Below are 23,646 nucleotides of genomic sequence, written 5' to 3'. Positions count from 1 at the left end.
ACCTTCATCAGAATGAAATTTCAAGAAAATGGAGCAAAGCTGGCAAATAGAAGCAAGCTTTTGTTTAAAACAAATACAATTTTTTCCAGTCTATATTGTTTTCAGTACACAGGCAAATATTATAAAATAACAAGCCAAAAAGAAAAAGAGTGTGAAGTAACCACTGCTTACAAAGTGTCTCTAGGATTACTCTGTGGACAATAGTATGGGCCAGAATTTCTATCCTCACCTTTTCATGGATAGGTAAAGATGAGATGGTGCTATGGTTTCATGAAGCCAAAACGTTTACTCAAACATCCAAAGCACTAATTTTTGTTAGTTATCCAGTCAATTAAGTTGATGTTAACTGTGTGGTCTTTGGTTTGCTTGAGAGGGAGGGAGATAGGCTCTGTGATGCCCCAAGTCAGATAACAAGACTAACAGTTATTAGCAGCACGTAGCTAACAATTGAAGAGATGTAGAAAATGCAAAAGCCTGGTCACTCAATTATTTGCTGTAATTTCCAGGAAGGGGGTAAACATTATGAAAGATGTGCATTTTAGTAGAAATATTTGTACTATTTGTATTTGTACTTTCAAAAAGATAAGAGCATATTTTGTTTAATCTATTAAATTATAAACCTTCCCCTAGAGGTAATTTGGCTACCTAGGAAGTACTTCTTGCACCCTTATTTAGAAAGACTTGAGCAAATTGCCTTGTACTTTTTTGACTGGTCAAACACACCAGCAATTTTACAGTTCCTCTGTGTTAATGCTTCTCTGTCAGGTAGAAAGCAGTGTTTTTGTTGCAATTAAATGCATTATTTGTACTTACTAACCATTATGAACTATCTATTTTTTATTGTTCTTTTTGATGTATTAATTGCCTATAAATTTAGACATTGTTTCTGGAGTTTGAAAGCCCCTACCTTAAGAAAATTTTAAAAAGAAAGAAAAAAAAGAAAGACAAGAAAAAAGTAAGAAGAGAAGCTTTACATTAGCAGAAGTATAACCTGGGTTTATTGAAGAGGAATTAAATAAGCTTCTTGCTATCAAATAAAATAGTCTTCAAAATGACCAGACTTATGATTCTTCATATTTAATACTAAGGAACGAATATTATCAGGCAAACATATTTTAGCATTACAGCTAGTTTATTTCCTCTGTCACACTACACTAATTAATACTGTTATGAGTAGGTACTACTTTGAGTTGATACACTATGTCTAAAAAGTAATTTCAACTACTGTTAAGAGTAATGATCATATGACACACTGAATAATGAGAAAAGTGCTATTTCAAGTGGATTAACTCCTTATTTCTTACCTCATGATACAAATGACTCAGTGGTCACTAACAGGTCCCGTAGCTTTTCTGTGCTCCTACTTTCTATGTCTGCATAATCAGACCATAATACCTGCCCATGGCTTGGGAATACTGTAAAAAAAAAAAAAAAAAGTATTGTATGCTTCTACAGTGTTTTGACATAGTACAGCATTAAATTTAAAATACATAATCATTCTTACTATACAACTGTCACCAGTTTGATGAAGAGTGCCTTTGATGCAAGGATCCAAGAAAGCTAGCAGGTACGCTGATATTAGTTTTTTTCCTTTTTACAATTGGAGTGGAGCTATTCACGTTGTGCCTAGTGGCCTTGGTCACCAGCCTCCATGCTTACGGCCTCGCTGTGGTTTGTTGCAGGGGCAGTAGCTGAGGCTTCTCTCAAAATGTTGTGCTAACAGGATTTTTTTTTTTTTTTTAATTTCACCTGGGGAGAAGATGTCCTTAAAATCCATGTCTTAACATGTACCTGCACAGTGTATTTCAATTAGCAAGCATCTGCCCACAGCCTGGAGTTGCCTAACTGTTAATTTTTACTGGGAAGCCTTTCATAGCTTGTTTTATTTCCTCTTTGTGTGATTTAGGTTACCATGGCCTTTACTGTGAAGAAGAATATAACGAATGCCTTTCTGCACCCTGCCAGAACGGAGCCAGCTGCAGAGACCTTGTCAATGGTTATGAGTGTGTGTGCCTTGCTGAATATGAAGGTAGGATGGGGTTTACCTCTTGTTTTTTTTTTAATCGTTCTATGTATTTTTTTATGGTAGGTTCTGTTACAAACAGATATACAATATCCACTATTGAGCAGAATTATATCCCACATCTAAAATTAATGGAAACAAGCTTCAGTGTGGACCTGATCCCATAATCTTCATTCAAATAAGTAGTTCAGATTTAGCTGGTCTGTGAGAATTGCATGTTCTTCTCTGGGGACAAATGGCTTTTCTCTGTTCTTCTTAGGTGCACTTTTTTCTGCTGTTTTTAATATATGTTAGAAAGATATGAGTTTTTAAAAGAAAATGTAGCTGTTAAATAAAACTTTTAATCACTTATTGTTAGAAGCTGTTACATGGAGTGCTTTTATAAATTCTTTTTAAATTTATTTTCTCCAGTGAAGTGAGTTAAAAAAATAGTAATAAAAGATTAGTATTTGAAACAGATTAGCACAAAGGAGTAAAAATGAAAGTTTTACATTGATTATTCATTTAGAAGACCATAAAGTCTAGAGACAGTAGTAGGTCTGTGATTGCTTTCCCATGTTAACTGCAGCTATTCCCAGACATGTTTGAATGGAATTGGTCTTTGGTGTTTCTTAAGTAATTTATAAAATGGAGGAAAAAAGTATGTGTTTTGTTTTACAAAATCTTTTATCTTGCAGTGGATTTCAGGTTTACACAGAGCAGTACCTATCAGATGTCTGTGACATGTCCCTCTGTGGAGGGCTAAAATTATACTTTTTTGTGTATTCTGTTTTGAATCATACATTTGGAATATAATTTTATATGTTATTGCTTTTAAAACATAGATATTTTATGTAGAATGACTATGTTTTAAGGAACATTACCCCAGTATTTTCTCATTAAGTGTATCAATCTTTATCTGTGCTGATAAGTAACGCTTGCTTAACAGCTGCTTGAAGCTAAGTATGTATTTCATGCTGGTGATCTCAGTGCTCTCTGACAAGAGATAGAGAATTCATCATTTCAGAGGCTTAGTGAGGAAATGACCCTCAGCTTTTCATGACAGTTTAGAGACCACTTAACCATAATGTTATGCCTTCGTGTTCTGTTCTCAGCCGACCTGTACTCGCAGCTGAAAGCAGAGGGTGTGCAGCACATTTTGCTTTAAATGGAAGCAGGGGATCTGGTCCTGTGCACAGCTTTTGCTGATTACTGAGCTTTCTTCATTCCCATACTTAAGGTATTCAGTGCCACTAATGAACAGGTGATGAGGTACTCAGTTTGAGATACTATATGGGAAATAAGAGGCCTCACATAACCTCCCCGTGTGCAGTCCTCCCTTCTGCCTCCATACCCCCATGCCTTCCTGCATATGCTCTCCTGCCTGGCACATAAACAAGAGCTGTTATCACTAGTCTGGACTGAAATACATGCCAGCACGTACCTGTGGGCTTTTGGCTCTGCTGCCTTCTCCTCCTTAGCTGCAGGATGCTCAGACTAGAGTGCTCTGCCTTTTTGCTGATGACAGACTGACCAAATTATTTCAGCAGGTCTGTAGTGAGTAAGTATGTGTGGGTGTGTGCATATATATAAACATTATATATATATATATATATTTAAAATAAGTTGTTTTGAATTTTTAATTATGTTTACTTTAGATTATTGTTTTTATAAAACTCATGTAAATTTGCATTGCTGTACATAGCTGCAATGTGGAACACTAGAGAACCAACTTCATTCCTTTTAATCATTCACCCATTCAATAAATTTGCTTGTATGCATATGTCTGATATATTATGTGTCCAATTTCTTCCTTTTATTGTATTGATTTTTCTTTCTCATATTCTTTTCTCTAAAGGCTTTATTTCCTCACTAATTTTACCTCTGTATAGTTCTGGTCTCAGACTCTCCAAATTCAAATTCAGAAACTGCCCAATTCCAGTGCAACACACTTGGTATTCATGAAAGAAGTTGGTAAGGAGTAAGGCAGGATCAGCTGCATGTCTGCTTTTCACATGTATTTGTCTAACCTCTTCAAGGCCTCCATCACTCTAGGTTCTGTAATCTGTACAAGAAACATAATTCCTTCACTGTCATTCACTACCTCATGATTAAAAACATTTTCCCGATGCCCAAAATGTATTGCATTTTTTATACATAATAAACCATATGACTTTATGCTTCTATTGATTATATATCGTTATAGTTTGCAGGACAGTAAGGATTTATAAACATGAACCACCTTAAAAAGTGAAAAATGTGTTTGTAATTTGTAAGTGTTATCACACGGAAGCAGCAGAATCCTGTCCTGCTCTTCACTTTGTTGAAATTCTTGTAAAAAGCATAAGAATGAGAAAACTTGAACATAATTTAGGATTTTAGCTAAGTGGTCACTTTGGATTCATTCCTAAGCAAAGAATGGTAATAAGACATAGATTTAGACTTAAAACTTACAATGGATTAAGCAGGTATTTTAAATGCAAACTGATTTCACTGTAGTAGATACATTATAAATGAAGTCCTGGCAGTCATTCATTATTTATATATGTACATTTATTTTTTCATGTTTCAGTGCCATCTATGCACTGATTAGATCATTCATGCATTGATTTTTCTAGTGTTATCTGAAGAGTAGATCCAGAGAAAACAATGTATGTAGCAGTGGCGGTAGAGCCTCTGCCCCCATCCCCAGGAATCTCCTGTGCTTTACATTGTGTGTGGCAGATACAGCTTGCACTGTGTCCTGCCAAGCTGCTGCATTGACATAGCCCACATCTAAGAATGAGAGAGTGAAGTTAGTGGCATGGAGCTGAGTAACCCAATTGTTTACTTATAGCTATACATTTGAATAAATTATTTTCTCTTTTTATTGCCTTAGTTATACTCCTCAGTTTGCTGCAAAAGTAAATAAGAAGCATCAGAATGTTTACGTATATTATTAAAGAATAAAATTCTTACTGAAGACAATTGTTGTTTACATTTTATTGAAGAATATTAGATAGTTGATCAGATTATGCTTTATTATACCATTTGTTTTTCATAGAAACTCCAGCAGTTCTTGTTAGCAGAAATTGCCCTACCTCTCTTGTCCCAAAGCCTCAGTGGGTGGGAAGAGCAGAAGGGAGGCATGTTTGTAAAAATTTTATCCACCATAAAAAATATGGCTTTAGTCTTATCTCATTAGCCTAATAGGACAGGTCTGGAGGCTGCACATTACTACTCTCGTCCAGGTGAAGTTAAGTTATCACATGTACTGATTTCATGCTGTCAGTATAAGTCATGTTAATGGCAATTACTGATTTTACCTTTTCAGGAAGGCATTGTGAATTATACAAAGATCCTTGTATTAACATCAACTGTCAGAATGGTGGCACTTGTGACAGCGAAGGTCTAAATGCTACCTGTATTTGTGCACCTGGATATACAGGCAAGTAATTTGTACAGTACACAGAGCGTTTAGTTGTCAGTGTTCACTGTGTCCAAAAGAAGACAAATACCAAGTAAGGCTGTGTCTCTTCAAGGGAATTAATTTCGACTTTGCTGAATTGTAATCAGTCTGGTGAGAATGAAAATTCTTGATATTACTTACAACTGCTTTGAAGCTTAAAAATTTTGCAGCAAAAAAAGCCCGTTACTAAAGAGGATTCACTAAGCTAACAGCTATTTAACATGCCTTACGACCTTACTGTTTGAGACTAGATTGCATTTTCAAAATAACATTTTGAAGACTTCCAGGTAAGCCAACATTCTAATTGGACACTATTGAAACTGGAGAATATTTTAACATTGACCTTAGTTACTGTGAGCTGGAGAAACAACTCATTCCCTTACCTAAATATGCAATTGCTAAAAGCCCTAAAGTGCTTGTTATGAATCAATTTACACTTTCAGAGTAATGGTAAGCAGCCCATTTAGTCCTTTGGCCTTGTATTTAAACTGGCATGATTGGTGTAATCCAAATATCTGCTGTCAAGATAATTTACAGCCTGATGCTCTGTTAGTCATGTAGGGTAGTATCCAGTGTAATAATAAGAGATAAACCCAGTTGCAGCTGTTTCATAGATCAAATCATGCTTTTTGATCTGTGCTAATTAAAGGGCATTTTTTCTGAACAGACTTAGCTTTCCATTGTACAGTGGCTCTTTCTCAGAGGCACTGATTATCTACATTATTGTATAGCACTTCAGAATTTACATGAAAAATTGTTATACTACATTTTATTGGGATGGAACTTACCTTTAAAGAAATGAGATACACATAGGCTGAGTGAGGTTAGTCAAGTCATTTAGCCTTCAGACTTTGTTTTCACCTGGTCAAATGAGGATAATATTTCCTTCTTGGAGGCTACGTGAGACTTATTTCTTGAAACAGTTATAGAATACTTTTGATGTTCTGAGAACAAAGATGCTATCAGGTGTTTTGCAGCTAGAGAAAAATTAAATTATTGATAATGGACCTGCTACATGAGGCACCCACTATATAGAAGTGTGTTTGTTTTTTTTTTTTATTTTTCCTGAAATAAGGTGAAGAATGCGAAATTGATGTAAATGACTGTGACAGCAACCCATGTCACCATGCTGGAACTTGCATAGATCAGCCTGGTGGTTACACCTGCCATTGTCCACATGGATGGGTCGGTGCAAACTGCGAAATACGTAAGTTTTGCCATTTTCTAAAAATTTCTAAGAATATAATAGAGAAATTTGTATTTGTCTCTAAACACCTCTCTGCATAAATACTCTGAATCATCTGTAAATTATTAAAATTCTGTTAAATGCATTTTATTTTAAGCTGTAACATTTCAAAAGCAGCTATGAAAGTTAGAAGATTCTGTTTCTGGGCACCTTACTTTGAGATGTGTTGGACCAGATTGTCAGAGATGCTGTCTCACAGCTGGGCACTGAGCAGTTTGCCTTTTAATTTCACTTATGCTTCAGAGCTTACTTTCATACTTACCTTGGGTAAAGTGTACTTCTATAGCACTATAGGCATGATCCTAACAGCCTTGTATTGACTTGCAGTTGTAGTAATGTTTCAGCAAAACAATTTTGAATTTCCTTACCTAAGGAAATAAGTTGTGTCTAATTGTGCTGTGACTTGTATGTGCATGCATTTACTAACATTTTCAGGAATAACTTTTCCAACTATAGGCAAATTTCCACCAGTTTTCTTAGAAAGGTAAATGTCTCCAAAACAAAAGTGTTTCATAAGCATTTAGTAAGACTTAGAGAGGTTCCATTAGTGGGTCTAATGAAGGAACAGCTTCAGTGTGATCTTGTTTCTTAGTACAGAGAAAAGCTTCAGTGTAACTGCACCCTTATGGAGCAGTAGAGCGTCCATGAGAGGAATAAAGCATGAAGCCCAACTGTGGAAGAGTTAAAACAGAAATTAGGCTTAATTAGTTCTGCTTCTCACAGAGCTACTTTGTGTTTCCCTGATGTCTTGCTCTTGGGCTACAGATGTTGTCCTTACTAGGGGCTTTAGCTGAGTATTTAACTGCTTGAATGCTCAAGTACTGTGGTCATAGATCCCCTCAAGTTATTACACAGATAGACATGTTTGTGTGAGGGGATTTACACCACTTAGCACAGCTCATATTGCAGGGGTAAGGGAAAGATTAAAAAATAAACAGAAGAACGGACTCAGGAAGCTCCTATTGTACATTCATGAGAAAATGCCTACACAAAGGCTGGAATAAAAAAATGTTTTCTAGATCTCATTTACACAAGAAGCACATAAAGCTTCTCTTTTTTACTCTCTTTTACTTAAACTTTACTTAAACATGTCTACTGTTTTTTAAGTTTATTTCTATTCTTGATGTTAGTCTTTAACCCAGAAGACAACTCTTCATACCTAGACTGACACAAAAGTTTTATATTGACAGGTTTACAACCTCCTCTCCCTGTAATTGTTGGTTATGATTTGAGTTTCAGTGCTTTCTCTTGAAAGTCAAGACTGCAGAAGAGCATTGCTAGCTAGTTCAGAGGTGGTGACAGCACTGCCTTTTTATTGTGTCCGTGAATGGCACATGCACTTTCTCATGTGGTACAGGACCATCGTGGTGTTGGGGCCACAATATTGTGTGCTTTCTGTGCACCATATTTTTCATGCTCAGATGAGCTTTTACTGACAAGAGTGCTGTTAGTGATAACCTGAAACATGGATGTCCAAGTTGATCAGCAAGGCAGTGTAATTCTGCCTGCCTTAGCTAATAAGTAGTGGGCTGACAGACAGATGAGTGTTCTTGGAGAAAGCAATAATCATCCTGGAAATGTACTTCCTGGAGTGCCTTCATACAGTGACAATTAAATTTCTGTTATGTTATGGAATGAATACACATCAAAGGGAAACAGATGGGCCTGCATGCTTTCTGAGTCCTGCAGATGTGCTATATGAGATCAGTGACGGTTGCTCTGGAGTCCTTCTTTGGTTGTCATGCTCTAGTCACTAAGAGTTTGGCTGTTTACACCACAGATACATAGTGAGGTGCATATAAACACATAGGAAATGGGAGAAGCAGAACAGAGGGTGGAAGGAGTCTTTTCTACTGTCCAGCCACTCAGTTATTCCTGCTTCCCCCTGTGAGGGATGCATGCCCCTAAGCACTATATGTGACAGGTAGGTTCAAACTTATATCTGTGGTTGGTCAATATTAATTCCTTTCTGACCTGATTTCTAAGGCTACCAGAGAGACAGTGGATAAAACTCTGCTTAAACTTTGTTCTCTTGAGCAAGAGGATTGTCTCTGCTTCGTGCGTATTTCTCTATGTGGCGCATCTATTTATACTTGAACTGCAGTGGCCTTGCTTCTCAAGAACTTGGACTTTCTGCTCGTATTACACACTTGCAAACTTTGTAAGTTAAAATGATGGGAAGAAGCAACAGCACTTTGTTGTTTTAACCCTTTACTGATGGATCTGTCTTTTATCTTGTGACTGCTGTGACAGGGAGCAAGAAATTATCTGAGTGTTAACTGGCATTGATAACACTGCAAGGCTGATTCTCAACCAGAGAGTCTTTTTGTCTCAATATTTGGAGAATAAATTATATAGTATTGTTCATGGCAATTGCTCTTAATTGAAGAGGCTGAAATTACAGTCTTTTTTATAAAAAAAATCAGGATAACTAATAAAGTGTATATATGTGTAATAATAATAACAAAGGGGATATGAAAATACAATTTAGGAAATTCTAGTTTGGATTGGTCTTGAAGGAATGAAAACAGGAAAAAAAAATCTTTGCATAGTCACATAAAGATATATTTTGAAGAAAAAGTAAGCTTAAAATTTGAGGGTTACCAATAGTCTCTTCAATAAGACTGCCATCAGCAAATGTCTGATGTTCCCTTGCCATTAAAGTCACTTTGACACAACATCAAAATAAAATGATGTGTTGTTATTGGACACCATGATACTTCACAATAGTCAGACATAAGTATGGACATGCAGCCTCTCTAACCAGTGCAGTGACTTATACACAAAGCTGTGGAAGCTTTCCTAAAATGCTTGGATTTTAACAGGTATATAAAGGATTATGCAAACAGAGAGAGATTGAGTTTTGAAAAAGAAAAAAATCACTTTGCAGAAAGGATTTGAAAGCATTTTGATCTGCAGATTTTTTTCTACAGAGCTATGTGTCCATGGGGGAAGGTCTTTGTACTCACTGTCTCCCTAAGCTATAAGATGACCAGCTGATGCAAACTCAATGCTGATCATATCTAGAAACAGAAATGCCACATCCAGCTTTTTTTATACATAGATGCAGCACATTCAATCTCACTGGAGTTGAGTAAATGGTGCAATGGATTTCTGCTCAGCTCTGAAGATTAAGTCTATTAGTAAATCTGCTTCTCTTCATCTTTCCATATTTCCTTGTCATATTTATCATACTGTTTCAGCAATTTGTGCATAATGTATTGGAAATTAAATTTAAATGCTGCATACTGGCTTCCTTTGTACTGCACCTCTGAATGCTAGAATTCCTCTGTCTGAATCCCTCTGAATGCTAGAAAAAGACATGATGAAGCCAAGCTTGAGACTTCTCAGGATGGGGATGAGCTGGTGGTCTGGAGTCATTTGACTACAATGGGTCACATTTTATCTTTTGTGTTTTTCAGTTACTAGTCATGAAGGAGGCTGTTGGTACTTAGTCTTTGTGTTGGGTTTGTGTGTGTGTGTGGGGGCCATTTTTGGTAGTGGGGGAAGGGGCTACCCTGTGAGAAGCTTCGTGAAGCTCACCTGGCTCCAAGGTAGACTTTCCCAGCCCAGACTGAGACAATTACCAATAAAGAAATGCCTCTGTGAATCCATATTTGTGAGAGGAAGGACTGCCTTGAAAAGAAGAAGGTGGAGAGAACCTGGAGGAGAGGTCATTGACCTGAGCAAAAGACAACCATCAGTCTAAACAAAGAGAGAGCTTCATTGCCAGGGGGAAGGGGAGGACAGAGAACCTCAGACATCCTGTTCAACTGCATGGATTAGGAGAAAGTAAAGGAGGTCCCTGTAGCCCATGGAAGTTCAACAGTGGAGCAGATACCCATGTGTAGGAGGATTCCACGCTGGAGCAGAAAGCCAAGCCCGAGGGCAGGTGTGACTGTATTGAGATCCCAGAGAAGTTCAACACCAGAGCAGGGGTGGACCCCCAGAGCTGTGGGTGGGGTAGGAGGTGCACTGGACTGGAGACCCATCTGCAGCCCATACACATCCCCATGCCGGAGCTGGGAGCTGCCCCCCAAGAGGTCCGTGACTCCATGGGAAGCTCGGTTTGGAACACTTTGTTCCTGGACTTTCACGCTGGGAAGAGCAGCAATGGTGAACTGACTGCAACCTCCTGCCCTGCTGCTGCAGGGTAGAAGGTAGAGAAATTGGGAGCAAAGTGATTAGAGCCTGGGAAGAAGGGAGGGGTGGGGGAAGGTGCTGTAAGATGTGGTTGTTATGTCTCACTGTGCTACTTGGATGATTGGTAATGAAGGACAAGGGGCAATGGGCAAAAACTGGAACACTGGAAGTTCCAGACAAACTTAAGGAAAAACTTCTTTACTGTGAGGGTGACGGAGCACTGGAATAAGCTGCCCAGAAAGGTTGTGGAGTCTCCATCTCTGGAGATGTTCAAAACCCGCCTGGATGCTTTCCTGTGTAACCTGGTATAGGGATCCTGCTTTCGCAGGGGGGTTGGACTAGATGATCTCCTGAGGTCCCTTCCAACCCCCACCATTCTGTGATTCTGTGAATTAAATTGATTTTTCTTCCCCAAGTTGAGTCTGTTTTGCCCATGAGAATAATTGGTGAGTGAGCTGTCCCTGTCCTTCATCCTAATCCGTGCCCCCTTTGTTGTGACTCCCATCCCATCGCACTGGGTGGGAGGAGTGAGTGCAGGACCACATGGTCTACCTGTGGTTTAAACCACCACAGTCTTTTTTGTAGAACAACTCTCTATTTCCTATTAATAGTTACTTGTTTTTTCACCAGCTGTTGTATCTGCTTGAAGTGACTAACAGGATTTCAAGGTTTTCTTCTTGTCAAGGTGTACTCTATAATTTTCAGGTGCTGTATATACAACAAACGAGACAAGAGATAGATTTATGTTGCCTGGATGAACTGTGATATTTATTATATCATCTTACGGTCTTTACCAGTGTTATCAATTCCAATTAAATAGGATTAAATCAATCTTAATTATAAAGAAGATATTTTTTCTTTCAAAATTAAATGTATTTGCCTAAATGTTAATGGAGCATCCACTGTAAAAATGCCTACAAAATGTCTCATATGAATTCTCTAATGCCTGCTGGTTATTTGTTAATATCATGACAATATTACGACCTTTACTGCTTTTGTGATTATTAATGTAGTTACCAAGGTAAGTGAAATCATGTGGTTACTTGAAAACTAACATTAAAAAGAATTTCTAGTACAGACTATGTCATGCATGTTGAAATCTAATTCTTAATTAATTTTATGAACATTACTATGACAACTGAAAATACTGTGATTTTGAGCTGTCATGTTCTTTCTAATCTTTGGCGTATAAACTGTTAATCTTCATATTTTATTTTGCTGATAACACAAGAAGATAACACAAACAAGCAGTCCTGTAAACCCAGCTCACATTTGCAGACAAAAAGTCTAAGCAAGCCCAAGTTCAGAGATGCTTCAGGACAACCTTTACTACTGTAAACAAAGATCAACCATTCTTTTAAACTCTGCCCAGGTGAATCCCACATGTTACAGCTTTAGGCTTTCCTCCTACCTTCCTCTAAAATGGATTGTTTTTTTTCTTTACTTATGCATTCTTCTGTATTTCTACTATAGGTGGAGATTATATCCACAGATGCCACTAAACTTGTGATTTCAGCTCAGGTGCTCAAATCTGTTACCTGCCATCATCAACTTCCTTGAGAGGTGGCTTCTAATATCTTAAATTCCTAAAGTGTATGCTTGATAGCCCTGTTCTCAGACTGTTTGTGATTAAGTAAAGGGAGTTTCTAAACCAGTGCAAAGCAGAAGTCCATCTGAAAAAGGAACAGCCACCTGCTAGAAATAACTTTTGCAGAGTGACAGATTTCTGTAGTCAGAATGATTCGTCTGTTCCTGATGTGAAATAATTTATGAGACCGTAGGCTTAAAAGACTGCCAAAAATGAACCCTAGAGGGAAGTACAGGTTAATTAGAAATACTCTGACCCATACTAGAGAAAAACACATCTGAGAACATAAGCAATTGACAGACAATCTGTTTGGCATTGATAGACAGTAGTTTGTGCATCAAGAATATTTATAAAGAAGGTCTGGAATACATAAATACAAGAAAGTTCTTCCAGATTGACTTGACTTTAAGGTCTGCTCTGAGACCTCTCTGGAAAACTATGCTTGAGGGAAGACTCTAGTCTCCTGGGTTCCGTACTGTAGGACCTTATGTAATGCCCTTTTTGTCCTTGAAATGCTGCTTTTGAAGTCTGCAGTCTGGTGGAGATAGGCATAACAAAAACCTGTGTTTCAAATTAAAAACCAAGTATGTTTAATACATAGAAAATCTCACATTATAGTAGCAGGGTTCCCTAACTATTAGAACAAACTGCACAGAGAATTGTTGGATTACTAGAAGCTTTTACATAGAACCTGCCTGCCTTTAGAGAACATATAGTATATTATGACATAATGAAGAATAACTAGATGGCTTCTGTGACTTGGGTTGTACAGGGATCAAACTAGGTAAGTTTTCCTGTATGACCTTAAAAATCTACATAAAAGATGGATGAAGGATCAGGATAGTGCTATTAAAATATGTTGCATGTTAGGCATGGTGACATATCCATAACGGAACCTGGGAAGGTTGAAATTACATATCCCCCTAGCTTCAAAAGTCTCCACAAAAATATTGAAAGTGAATACCATAAAAAAATTATATTCAACAGGAAGGATATAAATTACTAATTAATGATAACTTTTTATTTCTTATCGGCAGATCTGCAGTGGAAGTCTGGTCATATGGCAGAGAGTCTAACAAATATGCCTCGTCACTCCCTCTACATCATAATCGGGGCTCTCTGCGTAGCATTTGTCCTGATGCTGATCATTCTGATTGTGGGCATATGTCGCATCAGCCGCATTGAATATCAAGGCTCTTCCAGACCAGCCTATGAAGAATTTTACAACTGCAGAAGCATTGACAGTGAATTCAGTAGTGCAATTGCTTCTATCCGACATGCCAGGTTTGTTCTGGGAATGGTAATTTAAAAGTAATCTGTTACAATACGTAATTTCAGACCACACATAGTGCATCTAACTGCTGTTGGCAGAGAATCGGCTGCTTCACTTTTAAAAGACAGGGTCACCGGCATAGATAGTTGTTCTTTTTTGATCCCTATTGTGTCTTCATCTGAAATGTGATAATCTAGCACAGCTCCTTGAAAATAGAGAGAGTTATTCTGAATTTATTTGGTGTAACTGGTGAAGAGGGACAGATACAGAGTTTTTAGCCTGTAAGATCTTCTGTTTGGGATATATATGCTCTTTAATTGATACATGCAAATAATTTGATTAGAGAGCAAAGGCTCGTTGATTTTTGTGACTAATTTACCAGATTATTTAGTGAGTGTCTCTTCAAATCACTCATGTTTGTGCTCCTGTTTGCCTTGAAATTAAGATATTTCTTCTTGCTTTCCTAAAGATAGTGATTTTTTTATTTTTAATTTTTTTAAAAACTTTTAATTTTAATGGAGCATTTGCAAGCCAGAGCATTGGGTGTCAGAATAATACAAAAGTAGGACTGGAAGGGATTCAGGGGCTCAAGTGTAAGCCATTGCACTGATATAACATTAATTATACCTAACTCCCTGCTAACAGTTGTGTCTAAAAACCTCCAAAGGAGTTGAATAGAGTTAGAAAGGGCTTTCCTAAAATCCCACCTAGATTTTCTTTGCTATGCATTAGGCCACTTCTTTCTTACTGCTCTTCAGGTTGTCATAAAGAATAATTTATCACTGTTGCCTTTATAATAATTGTGTACATCGGACGTCTTGTCACCCCCCATCTCTTTTATGATAAAACCAAACAAAGTAAAACAACTTTTTTCTTCCCTAGACTAAACTAACCCATTCTCTCAGTATCTACTCCTGGATCATGTCAGCTTTTTTATTGTCTCTCTGGGATGCACTCCAGATTGTCTTTCTCTTTTTTTTGAAGGGTGGTCCCCAAAACTGGAAATAGTTCTCCAGCTGAAGGTTTACCAGTACCAAATGAACCAGTCACCTCCTGTATCTTATTTATGGTGTTCCTGTTCATACATCTGAAAATGAAACCTGATTGCTTTTTTAAAATTTGCATTACAGTAATGACTGATGATTTAATTTTTTGACCTGTTAGACCTTTTCCTCACCCAAAGATCCTTTGTGCCATTTTACTTCCTAGCCAGCATTTTTTCTTCTGTATTTGACATCTCTCTTAATAAGGTAGAACTTTCAGTTTTGTTGGGGTTTTTTTTCCCCATTTCTTCAATTTATCAAGATCCCTTCAAATTCCAGCAAGAGTGTTTATGTATCTTACCATTAGAATTCTTTTAAAAGAATGGAGGGAGACACGTTCCTGTGCATTGACATGGAGAAATGCATGCATATTGGTTGGTGATTTCTGGTAATTCATTTTCTGAACACTCCAGTTCTGTTTCAGTGCAAATGAAATAGGTTAATTTGTACCACCACTGAAGTAGTTAAAGTTATCTGAAATGGATGAGGAGTTCCCACAGACTCAGTTAATCACATTGCAGCTTTGAAACTGTTCCAACTAGATTTACAATAAAACATTTGTTCATTGTCAGAATGTATTAGTCAGTAAATATTTTAAAAAGAAAGATGTATATAGTCGATTTAACATAGCAATAAAAATCTGTGTTCTTTTAAATCTTCTCTTGAAGTCTCCTTTACCACTTAGCTTTACATCTCTTCCAGTAGGAGCTCAGCATCTTCATACCATATGCATCCTAAGAACTCCTTTTTTCTTCAGTAGTGTACTGGGAGAAGAGGAAGTTGCCTATAAAAAGCTTAATAGTTTTTTATTATTTGGCCTTCTGAATGACTACTGTTATGTACTGCACATCTCCAAGGGCAGAGAGCAAGGTGCAAAATGATACTGTTAATCTTTCAAATTAAACACCTCCCTCCTACTGCTGCAGCAGCAATGGATGTGTCAATCCTGTTCAGTTACTACTCGCTGAAGTGGTACTTTGCACTTCCCTGGGGACTGGAATTGGTCTCCTGAGGAACAACGTGAAACACCTGGGTGTTCTTACTTGTTTCTTAGACCAAATTTGTTGGCTTTCTATCTAAGGGTACCAAGGAAAAGCGTATGAGCAAGGCAGTATCTTTTTAATCTGAATTTTCCCTGCCTTTCACCATTTCATCAGCAGGTAATGGAAATGGTAAAAGATTTCCTGTATTAAACCTTTCAAATCTTGGAAGGTGGGCTAGGTCTTTATTGCTGATATCTGGATTGCTCTGAATTAATCTTTTTATTACTGAAGGCAGAAATTTAGAAAAACAGGTTTTCATCAGGGCTAAACAGTCTCTGAAGAAGTTCTTATATTAGGATATTTTAATGATGATTTTTCAGTTCCATCTTATGCAGTTAAAAATCACATTATGGGAACCCATCAATAAAGGTTTTTCCCTGTCTTGGGAAAGGTGTTTCTACTTAATGCAAATGAAAATAGATGTTTCATTTCTGTGCCTCTCAGAGAATGGATGCCATATAAAACCCAAGATAGAGCTGCTAAGTCAGGTAATTCACAGAGGTTTCGTGTGAAGATTATTGTTTATTTTGGTTTCAAGAGGACACAAACCATTGCTTCATCATTTCAATCCAGGAAAAGGAGCACTACTTTTACAGTTATTTTTACCTAAACTCTTAAATCTGCATATTAAAAATACCAAGGTCTGAACTTTCAGAATTGAGACCTACTTCCACACAATAGATTCTCAGTATTTTCTGGAGATCACTCCCTTTCCCAGTTAGACACCTAAACTTAATGGTAATTTTGGAAAATGGATGCCTACCTAAGGAGGAGTGAGTAGATTATTTTCTTTAAATGTAAGGTTTATGTAAAACTCAGTAAGTGTCCAGGGAGTGTGGATGCCTGTTGTGTATTCAGTAATTATTTTAAAAAGTACTCAATCATGTTTCTCAGCAGGTCTTTTTCTTGATCGTTTTTTTGTAATGTGATCTTTGCTAATCAAGGTACTTGCTGTAAGAGAAAATGAATGTGCTCAAGGATCATTACTAATAAATGTCTACTTCTAGTGAATATTCTTGGGATTAGCAAATGAGAACTAGATAGTTTTCTAACAAGGTTAAGCACAGCTCTCTTTAGTATTCATTATACAGAGAGTAAATAAATACTCCTTTATGTTAAAGCTTATGTATTTTAAAGCCAGAAGAGAACATTGTAATGAAATAGTTGACCACTGGATACTGCAGCCATAAGATTTTGTTGAATTGGAACCAGGATCCGTTGTTGAAGTGATCTGGATCCTTCACTTCAAAAAAGCATCCACACTGAATTCATGAAATATCTGCTTAGAGAGACTGTAATTTTTTGTGTGTCTAGATATCATTAGCAGCAGATATCATACACTACTTACAGTGTAGCTGCTTTAATTTTAACTTTCACATGCTGACTCTTGTTCTGTCTGTGTGGGTCGAAGAGTCTGGTTCATCAGACTCTGATTAAGTCATCTTGTCACAGCAGGGTAAGCTTCTCTCTGCTGCACATTCTCCATGTTCCTGTGTTCAAGTTGTCTGTGTTAGGCTGCAACATCTTAAGCTTCCTGAATCTGATGAGCTTCAGCACATGCTCATTTCTTACCATTTCCTGACATAGGTTTCAGTGATGAGTTTCAGTCAGATACCTCTTTGTGAAAGCGTGATCGCATGCACAAGTGCTCTGATCTTTACAGCACATGCCAATTGCTTGGTCCTCTGCCAGAGCCTCAACCTTGTGGCAACTGTAGGATTACAGTTCAATTATACTAAGGAATACAAAATACCACTAGTGTACGTGGACTTTTCTCTGAATAATGCAAAGGAAATGATTCTTCTCATTATTCTCATCCTGTAGAGGGAAAAATCCCTTCCTCCTGTGGGTATGCTTTTTTTTTTTTTTTAATTCTTGTCTCTCTTTTCTTTCTCTTGTTTAAACTTTATTTGTGAACTCCTTATACTAGTTGCTGTTTTTGAACAGCGTAGCAACATGTGGTTTCTTTATTCTGTTTCTGGGAAAACTCTGAATTCCAGTCTATCCCACAGAAGCTGGAGGATAGTTTCCTTGGGGTTCAGCTGTCCAATGTTCTCAAAAGTCTTCTACTTGAATGGAATTGTTGAGGTTAATGACTCTGGTTAGCCATCTTTAGAAATGTCCTTCTAAGGATCCTTCTGGTTCTGAAGTAGAATTTGTGATCTCACACACACATACATACACATGCATGGAGATGCCTGTGCCAAGAAATATTCCTGCATTGAATCTATACTGTCCCCAATATTGTCATGGAACCCTTGATTTCTCTTTGTCAAGTTACACAGGTTGCTCCTATTCAAAGTTTCATTACTAAATATATTTTCTAATTCTCATGTCACTTACCTGACTTTGTGATGATCCTTATGCCACTGGTAAGTAGCTCTGATGCATGTGTTGGAACACTATCATCACTCATGAATGGACAAGTCAGTGGTAAATATAGAGGCCATAGAAGTTCCCTAGTCCTACTCATACACTCTGTTTACCAATTGAAGCACATAACTGTTCATCAGACACAGTATGGCATTAAAGCTAATGTTAAACTGATTATCCACCATGTTCCTCCAGACTCAGTGTTTTTCCAGATTCAGCATTTCCCAGGACTGAGATTTCCCCACCTGGTATACACTGTTTGTTAGATAAATAATCTTGTATTTGGTTGCACTGGAAAAAAGCTTTCTTCATTTGTTTGTATGTGCTTTTGTTATAAGCAGCCTATTAATTGACCCAGTATGCTCTGTGGCAGACACCTGCATCTTTTCACTATTTATTATCCCTTGAATCATTGTCTCTTACAGATTGTACTGGTAATTGTTTTATGTTTTCTTTTATGTCATCAATTAAACAATAAAATAGCTTAAGATCGTTGTGCAGTCCTACTAGATACACACCCATTGAACTAAGATTTCCCATTTAACAACTCTGTTTTGAGACCATCAAGGTTTGTGTTAACTCTAGTGTTACGACTGGGGACTGGCTTCTGAACCGCCTGATCAAAGCAGTGTGGTCTACCAGCTAGATGGCTCAGCCAGGCCACAAATAGCTAGCACATGTGCTGTGGTCTTTTCTCAGTGTTTTCTAATTAGGGGCACATGTCAACCCTGACCTACACAAGAGAACAGACTTTGTACTGTTTCACCATGTGCAACACGCCATGTATTCTCTACATGTTAGAAAGGGCAAAATTTGACTTAAGTCACTGGACAATGTTAATCATCATTTGTATCTGTGAATAAGCTCTTTTTCCTTTAAACCCTTGAGAGCGATGGAGAAAAAGGATGATAGAGAATCCATTGCTGCTTCTGATGTAGTAAGATGCCATAACTTGATTCCTTAATTCGATTCTTGGAATTTTATCTCATTTACAGAAAATCAAGTTTATCCATCATGAATGAACATGATCTGTCTGTATTTATTAAAGGAAACTATAGAAGAAAGCAGACATTGATGTGTGGAAATGTATCTAGTATGGCCTTATTGACAGCTGAAGTCCTCTGAAAAATGAAATTTCCACCATATAGATCATAATGCTTCCAGCCATTTTAGTTTCGTCAACAATTCTAGATCACTGAAAACAGAAAAGAATTAAATTGGAAGTCAGGAAGTTTCATAAAAATCTTGGAAGAAAATAAAGTTAATTTTGGTCCAAATATTATCCTAAAAATCTAAATTTTCTGAATCTCACCTTCTAGTATGCACAGATTAAATTGCTATAGACTTAATATAGTCCATAAGAAGGAGAGAACAAAATCCTTTGTGTAGATCAGTACATATATAAGTCTTTCTTTTTCTGTGTTAATATTTTCTCTGCATCAGGTTCATAAGGAAAGCAGACTGGGCCCTTCTTTGCCTCATTCTCTCATGATCCTTTTTGTTATGTAAAGCTCTTGTAATTGTAGTCAGACCACTTTAGTAGTTTTTCCACTTTTAAGTAGAATTTTTAGTACTATTTTTAATAGATGAGCAGAAGAGTGATAGATTGTCTATGTAGTGCAAAGGCACCTAAAGGAATTCTGGATGTGCCAGCACTGGGGCCACACCATGCAACCACAGCGATTCTCTGCACAGGCAGGGACAACCTGGTTCAGAGCAGCAATGCATGTCCAGGAGGAGCACGATTCTGTTGCTCATGAACCTTTGCTAGATTAGTGTGTCTATGTGGCATTGCAACTGCCATTAATTTTTTTCAGTGTTGCAAATAGCATGTTGATAATTTTAACTTGCTTCTCAAGTGGATCTCAGGTGAGCAAAGTCTTCAAGTTAGTATTTTAGATGCTTTGTCTACGGCTTATAACTCAATTCAGTGCACAGCTGTTGCATTTCCAAATGCTAATGTCACATAGTTGTCTGTTAGTTATTTTTTGTAAATATATATGACCTGACCTTAATACTGATTGTTAGAGCAGGCTCCAAAATAAAATTCTGGCCTTGTTGAAACTGTATCGGTTTCGCTCTTGCCTTCCTTAGTCTTTCCATATTCTGATACTGCTGAATTCTGCAACAGAATTCCTGTGGCCTTTGATATGGAATCTGTTTCTTGTTTGCAAGAAGATTTTTTTTTTTTAATTTGATGCATATATTTTAAAAGTTCCAGTCCAGATATTTAAAATTCTGTACTTCTGACATGTTGCAATACTGTTTAGAATTTATATAGGCTCTCTGGCTTTGTTTCTGACTGCTTACCATCACTCAGTGGGTTGTTGCCGTTATTTTGATCATACTTCTGTTTGTCACTGAAAGCTTTCTTTTGTTTCCAGGTTTGGCAAGAAATCCCGACCTGCCATGTATGATGCAACCCCCATTGCTTACGAAGATTACAGCCCAGATGACAAACCTTTGGTTACACTGATTAAGACAAAAGATTTGTAATCTAGTGTATCTTTTTTGGATAATTTTTCAAAAGGATGGGCTACTAACCTAATTTAAATATTTTTAAGAAGAAAGCATAAGTAATTTAAACCATTAGATGCTTCAGAATTTTCTGTAGAATATTTAAGAACCAATTTTCTGCAGCTTTTAGTTTGGAAAAATATTTTAAAACAGAATTTGTGAACTTCATGAACTACATTTTAATGTACCTTGAGCTCTATAAACTATAAGCTTAAGATAGTGTGTGCTTTTTTCTTGGTAGACACTATTACTAAACCCAGATGAGTTTCTTGTGGTTGTTACAGAACAGAAAACAATAATTAATGAAGAGTTCTTTATGACATGTCAGTGCCAGCTTTCTCAGTAGAGGTAGGAAAAACGTGAAGCATAATATGATATATAATATATCCATTAATTAAAAAGTCTAAAATGTTTGTGTTGTGAAAGAGAAACTAGTAAAAATTATTATTCCTAATCTGAATGAATTAGCTTTTGCCTTATTCCATGCATGGATAGATAACCTATTTCTCCATTATTTCCTGAAAGTTGCTGAAACATACTCTTAAGTTGATGTTTGACATTTTTGTAATAGTATTCAGGCTACGCCTTGTATAATAATTAAAGTGCCTCTTGAGGCAACGTAAGGACATGATCCTTTAAACATTGAAATCAATGAGAGAACTTCCATTGACTTCAGTGGGCATGGGATTGGATCCTACAATTGGACTGAATCTATATTTTTCTTTAAAGGTTAAAGTTTTTTATATTGTGAGTAAACTAAGCATATAGTTTGAGTTGTTTGTTTCCTAAAGGTTGTTGATGTACAGTATCGTTTAATGAAATATTGTGTATTTCTCATAGTGCTTCTTATTTAGGATCAGTATGGGGTTTTGTGGCTGTATTTGATTGCTTATGGGCTTCTTAAAATTCTTGCTTATTTCAGAAAATATTGAATAAATGTTATCAAGTGAAGGCTGAAGCTGTTTCTTTTGTTGTTCTTCATTTGAAAGTGCAATGTTATCTATAATTTTTTTGAAAGGACATGAGCATCTAAATAACACTAAATTCCAGCTGTTAATTTGAAAAGGAAAAAAACTGACTTTATTAAGAAGGCAATCTCTGGTAACCTTGTTACCAGTGAGGCAACAACAGCACTGGAGCAAAAATGCAGTCCTGCAGTCCAGGCCATATGAACCACAGCCTGTTCCTGAGTGAATCTGACTGCAAATCTGGGCTCTAAGTTACATCAAGAGTAAGGTTTTGTCACAGAATAATGTGTTTATGTGAGTAGGCTTGATCTGACTTTGTGTTTCAAAGAGGCCTGCTGCTGGGGCAGACAAGACTGCATGGTACAGGGGCAAATTGCTGTAGCTCCCTATAGATCCTGCTGCATGGTGCCGGTCTAGGTCCAGTCAGCACTTATATTACAGGATGATAAGCACTGAAGGGCTAAGCTCTGGTTGACCTCTTAATGTTGTAAAATCTTGCAATGCACCCAAAATCCTCATAGGTCACATAAATAACATTTCTAGACAGAAAAAAATATTCCCAGGAAAATGCAAACTTCTGATCACCTCTGTGTGAGGACAGCCGTTGTCTAAGGCAGTCCTTCCCTTTCCCTGCTACTGCTGACATCTCCAGATCTCAGATCAACCACTATGGATGAACATAATTAGGCACTGTAAAAATAAGAAAGCTGCAAGTGGTTTTACTGTCTTGTTTAGGTGGGCAGAGTGCATCTGGTATATTACCTTTAATTTTGCATTTCATTATTATTACTGCTTCTGGTTACAATCATAGCAATTGAATTATTTTCCACATCTTGCACAATTAATGCTGACAAGAGGTAGACAAATTATTGTAAATCAAGCTGTTAGTGTTGCTAAAATGTAAATTTTATTGTGTGGTTACATTCTAGTTAATCATTAAAAAAAAAAAAAAAGAGAATATATGCAGCAGATACAGGCCAAATTAGAAAGGAAAGCAAATGAAAATATCTTTTAGTAGGATTATTACCTGTTAAAGGAAAGCACTGCTCAAAGAGTCTCCTAGTGTTAGGAATGGTTGGATGGTGACTATGCAGGTCAGTAACACCGTGCTGCATTTGAATTACGGAAATGCCAAATGCGTCTCAGAAATCCAGAATACCTTTCCTGACATCCCGTATCTGCTACCATGGCTTTCAATTACATTGGCTCAATTACTAGTAAGAGACTTAAAAAACTAGTTTTCAAGCCTCCCTTCCATTTTTCAGGCACAGTTTTCTATGACAAAGTTTGTGCATTTGCATCTGGTGGATGCCAGACTAGCTTTTTTGTTGGTACAGTTTGCTGCTGCTGCTTTACTCCAGGTATGGAAACTTCTGTTTATGGTGACTTCCAGGAATGTTTTAAGATCTCCTTAGAAAGAAGAGCCAGGAAGAAGCTATAAGCTCTGCCACTTTTTGTAACTTGTGTGGAACAAGGGCAAATCCATTGGTGTTATAATTGATTTGTTAATCGGATAGAAAATAAATACTCATTCTTCATAGTTTTTGGCCTTTTCAGTGGTAAAATACTGGTTTACCTTTGAAGATCTACAAATCTATATAAAGCAGGGAAACAAGCAACTCTTGTTCTAGGAAACATATGTGTTCGTAGTCTGTATTTTACAAGAGAGATGTTGCAATGAGCAGCAGCCCTTCTGCATACAAATCACACCTTGGTAGTGATTCTTGACCATCCTATATTTCTCTCAAGTGACTGACCTGAAAGATAAGTAATTCCTGAGGAGCTATTTTCCTGTCAGCTTGCAGCCTCTAACTTCTGTAAATCACCCTGTGCTTCCTTTGAATTGTGCTTTGAAAATTACTTTTGCTCCTTCCAATTTATTTTGTTGAACTCTGATGGCATGTTATGCATGCACTATGCCCGTATCCATGTACTTCTGAGATATTTGTGAGGCACTGCACTGCCTGCCAGATGGAGCGGCCCTCCAGACTTAAGCAGACTT

The 23,646-nt window shown here is 37.1% G+C and overlaps 1 protein-coding gene across 1 annotated transcript in view; it reads left to right on the top strand.

The window, feature by feature from the left end:
- DNER (delta/notch like EGF repeat containing) overlaps positions 1-21,628 on the top strand; it is a gene marked incomplete at its 5' end in the record, with an annotated part of 53,750 nt that extends 32,122 nt beyond the window's left edge. Inside the window, 5 exon segments of the mRNA XM_010162698.1 lie at positions 1,907-2,029; positions 5,316-5,429; positions 6,526-6,657; positions 13,465-13,711; positions 20,544-21,628. Of these exon segments, the coding sequence (XP_010161000.1) occupies positions 1,907-2,029; positions 5,316-5,429; positions 6,526-6,657; positions 13,465-13,711; positions 20,544-20,655 (728 nt within the window).
- Positions 21,629-23,646: the final 2,018 nt, after the last annotated feature.

The sequence above is a fragment of the Antrostomus carolinensis genome, unplaced genomic scaffold, assembly GCF_000700745.2.
Source record: "Antrostomus carolinensis isolate BGI_N321 unplaced genomic scaffold, ASM70074v2 scaffold18022, whole genome shotgun sequence".
NCBI classification, from domain to species: Eukaryota; Metazoa; Chordata; class Aves; order Caprimulgiformes; family Caprimulgidae; genus Antrostomus; species Antrostomus carolinensis.
The sequence above is the reverse complement of the archived record's forward strand: the minus strand, read 5'-3'. Positions and strand labels throughout refer to the sequence as shown.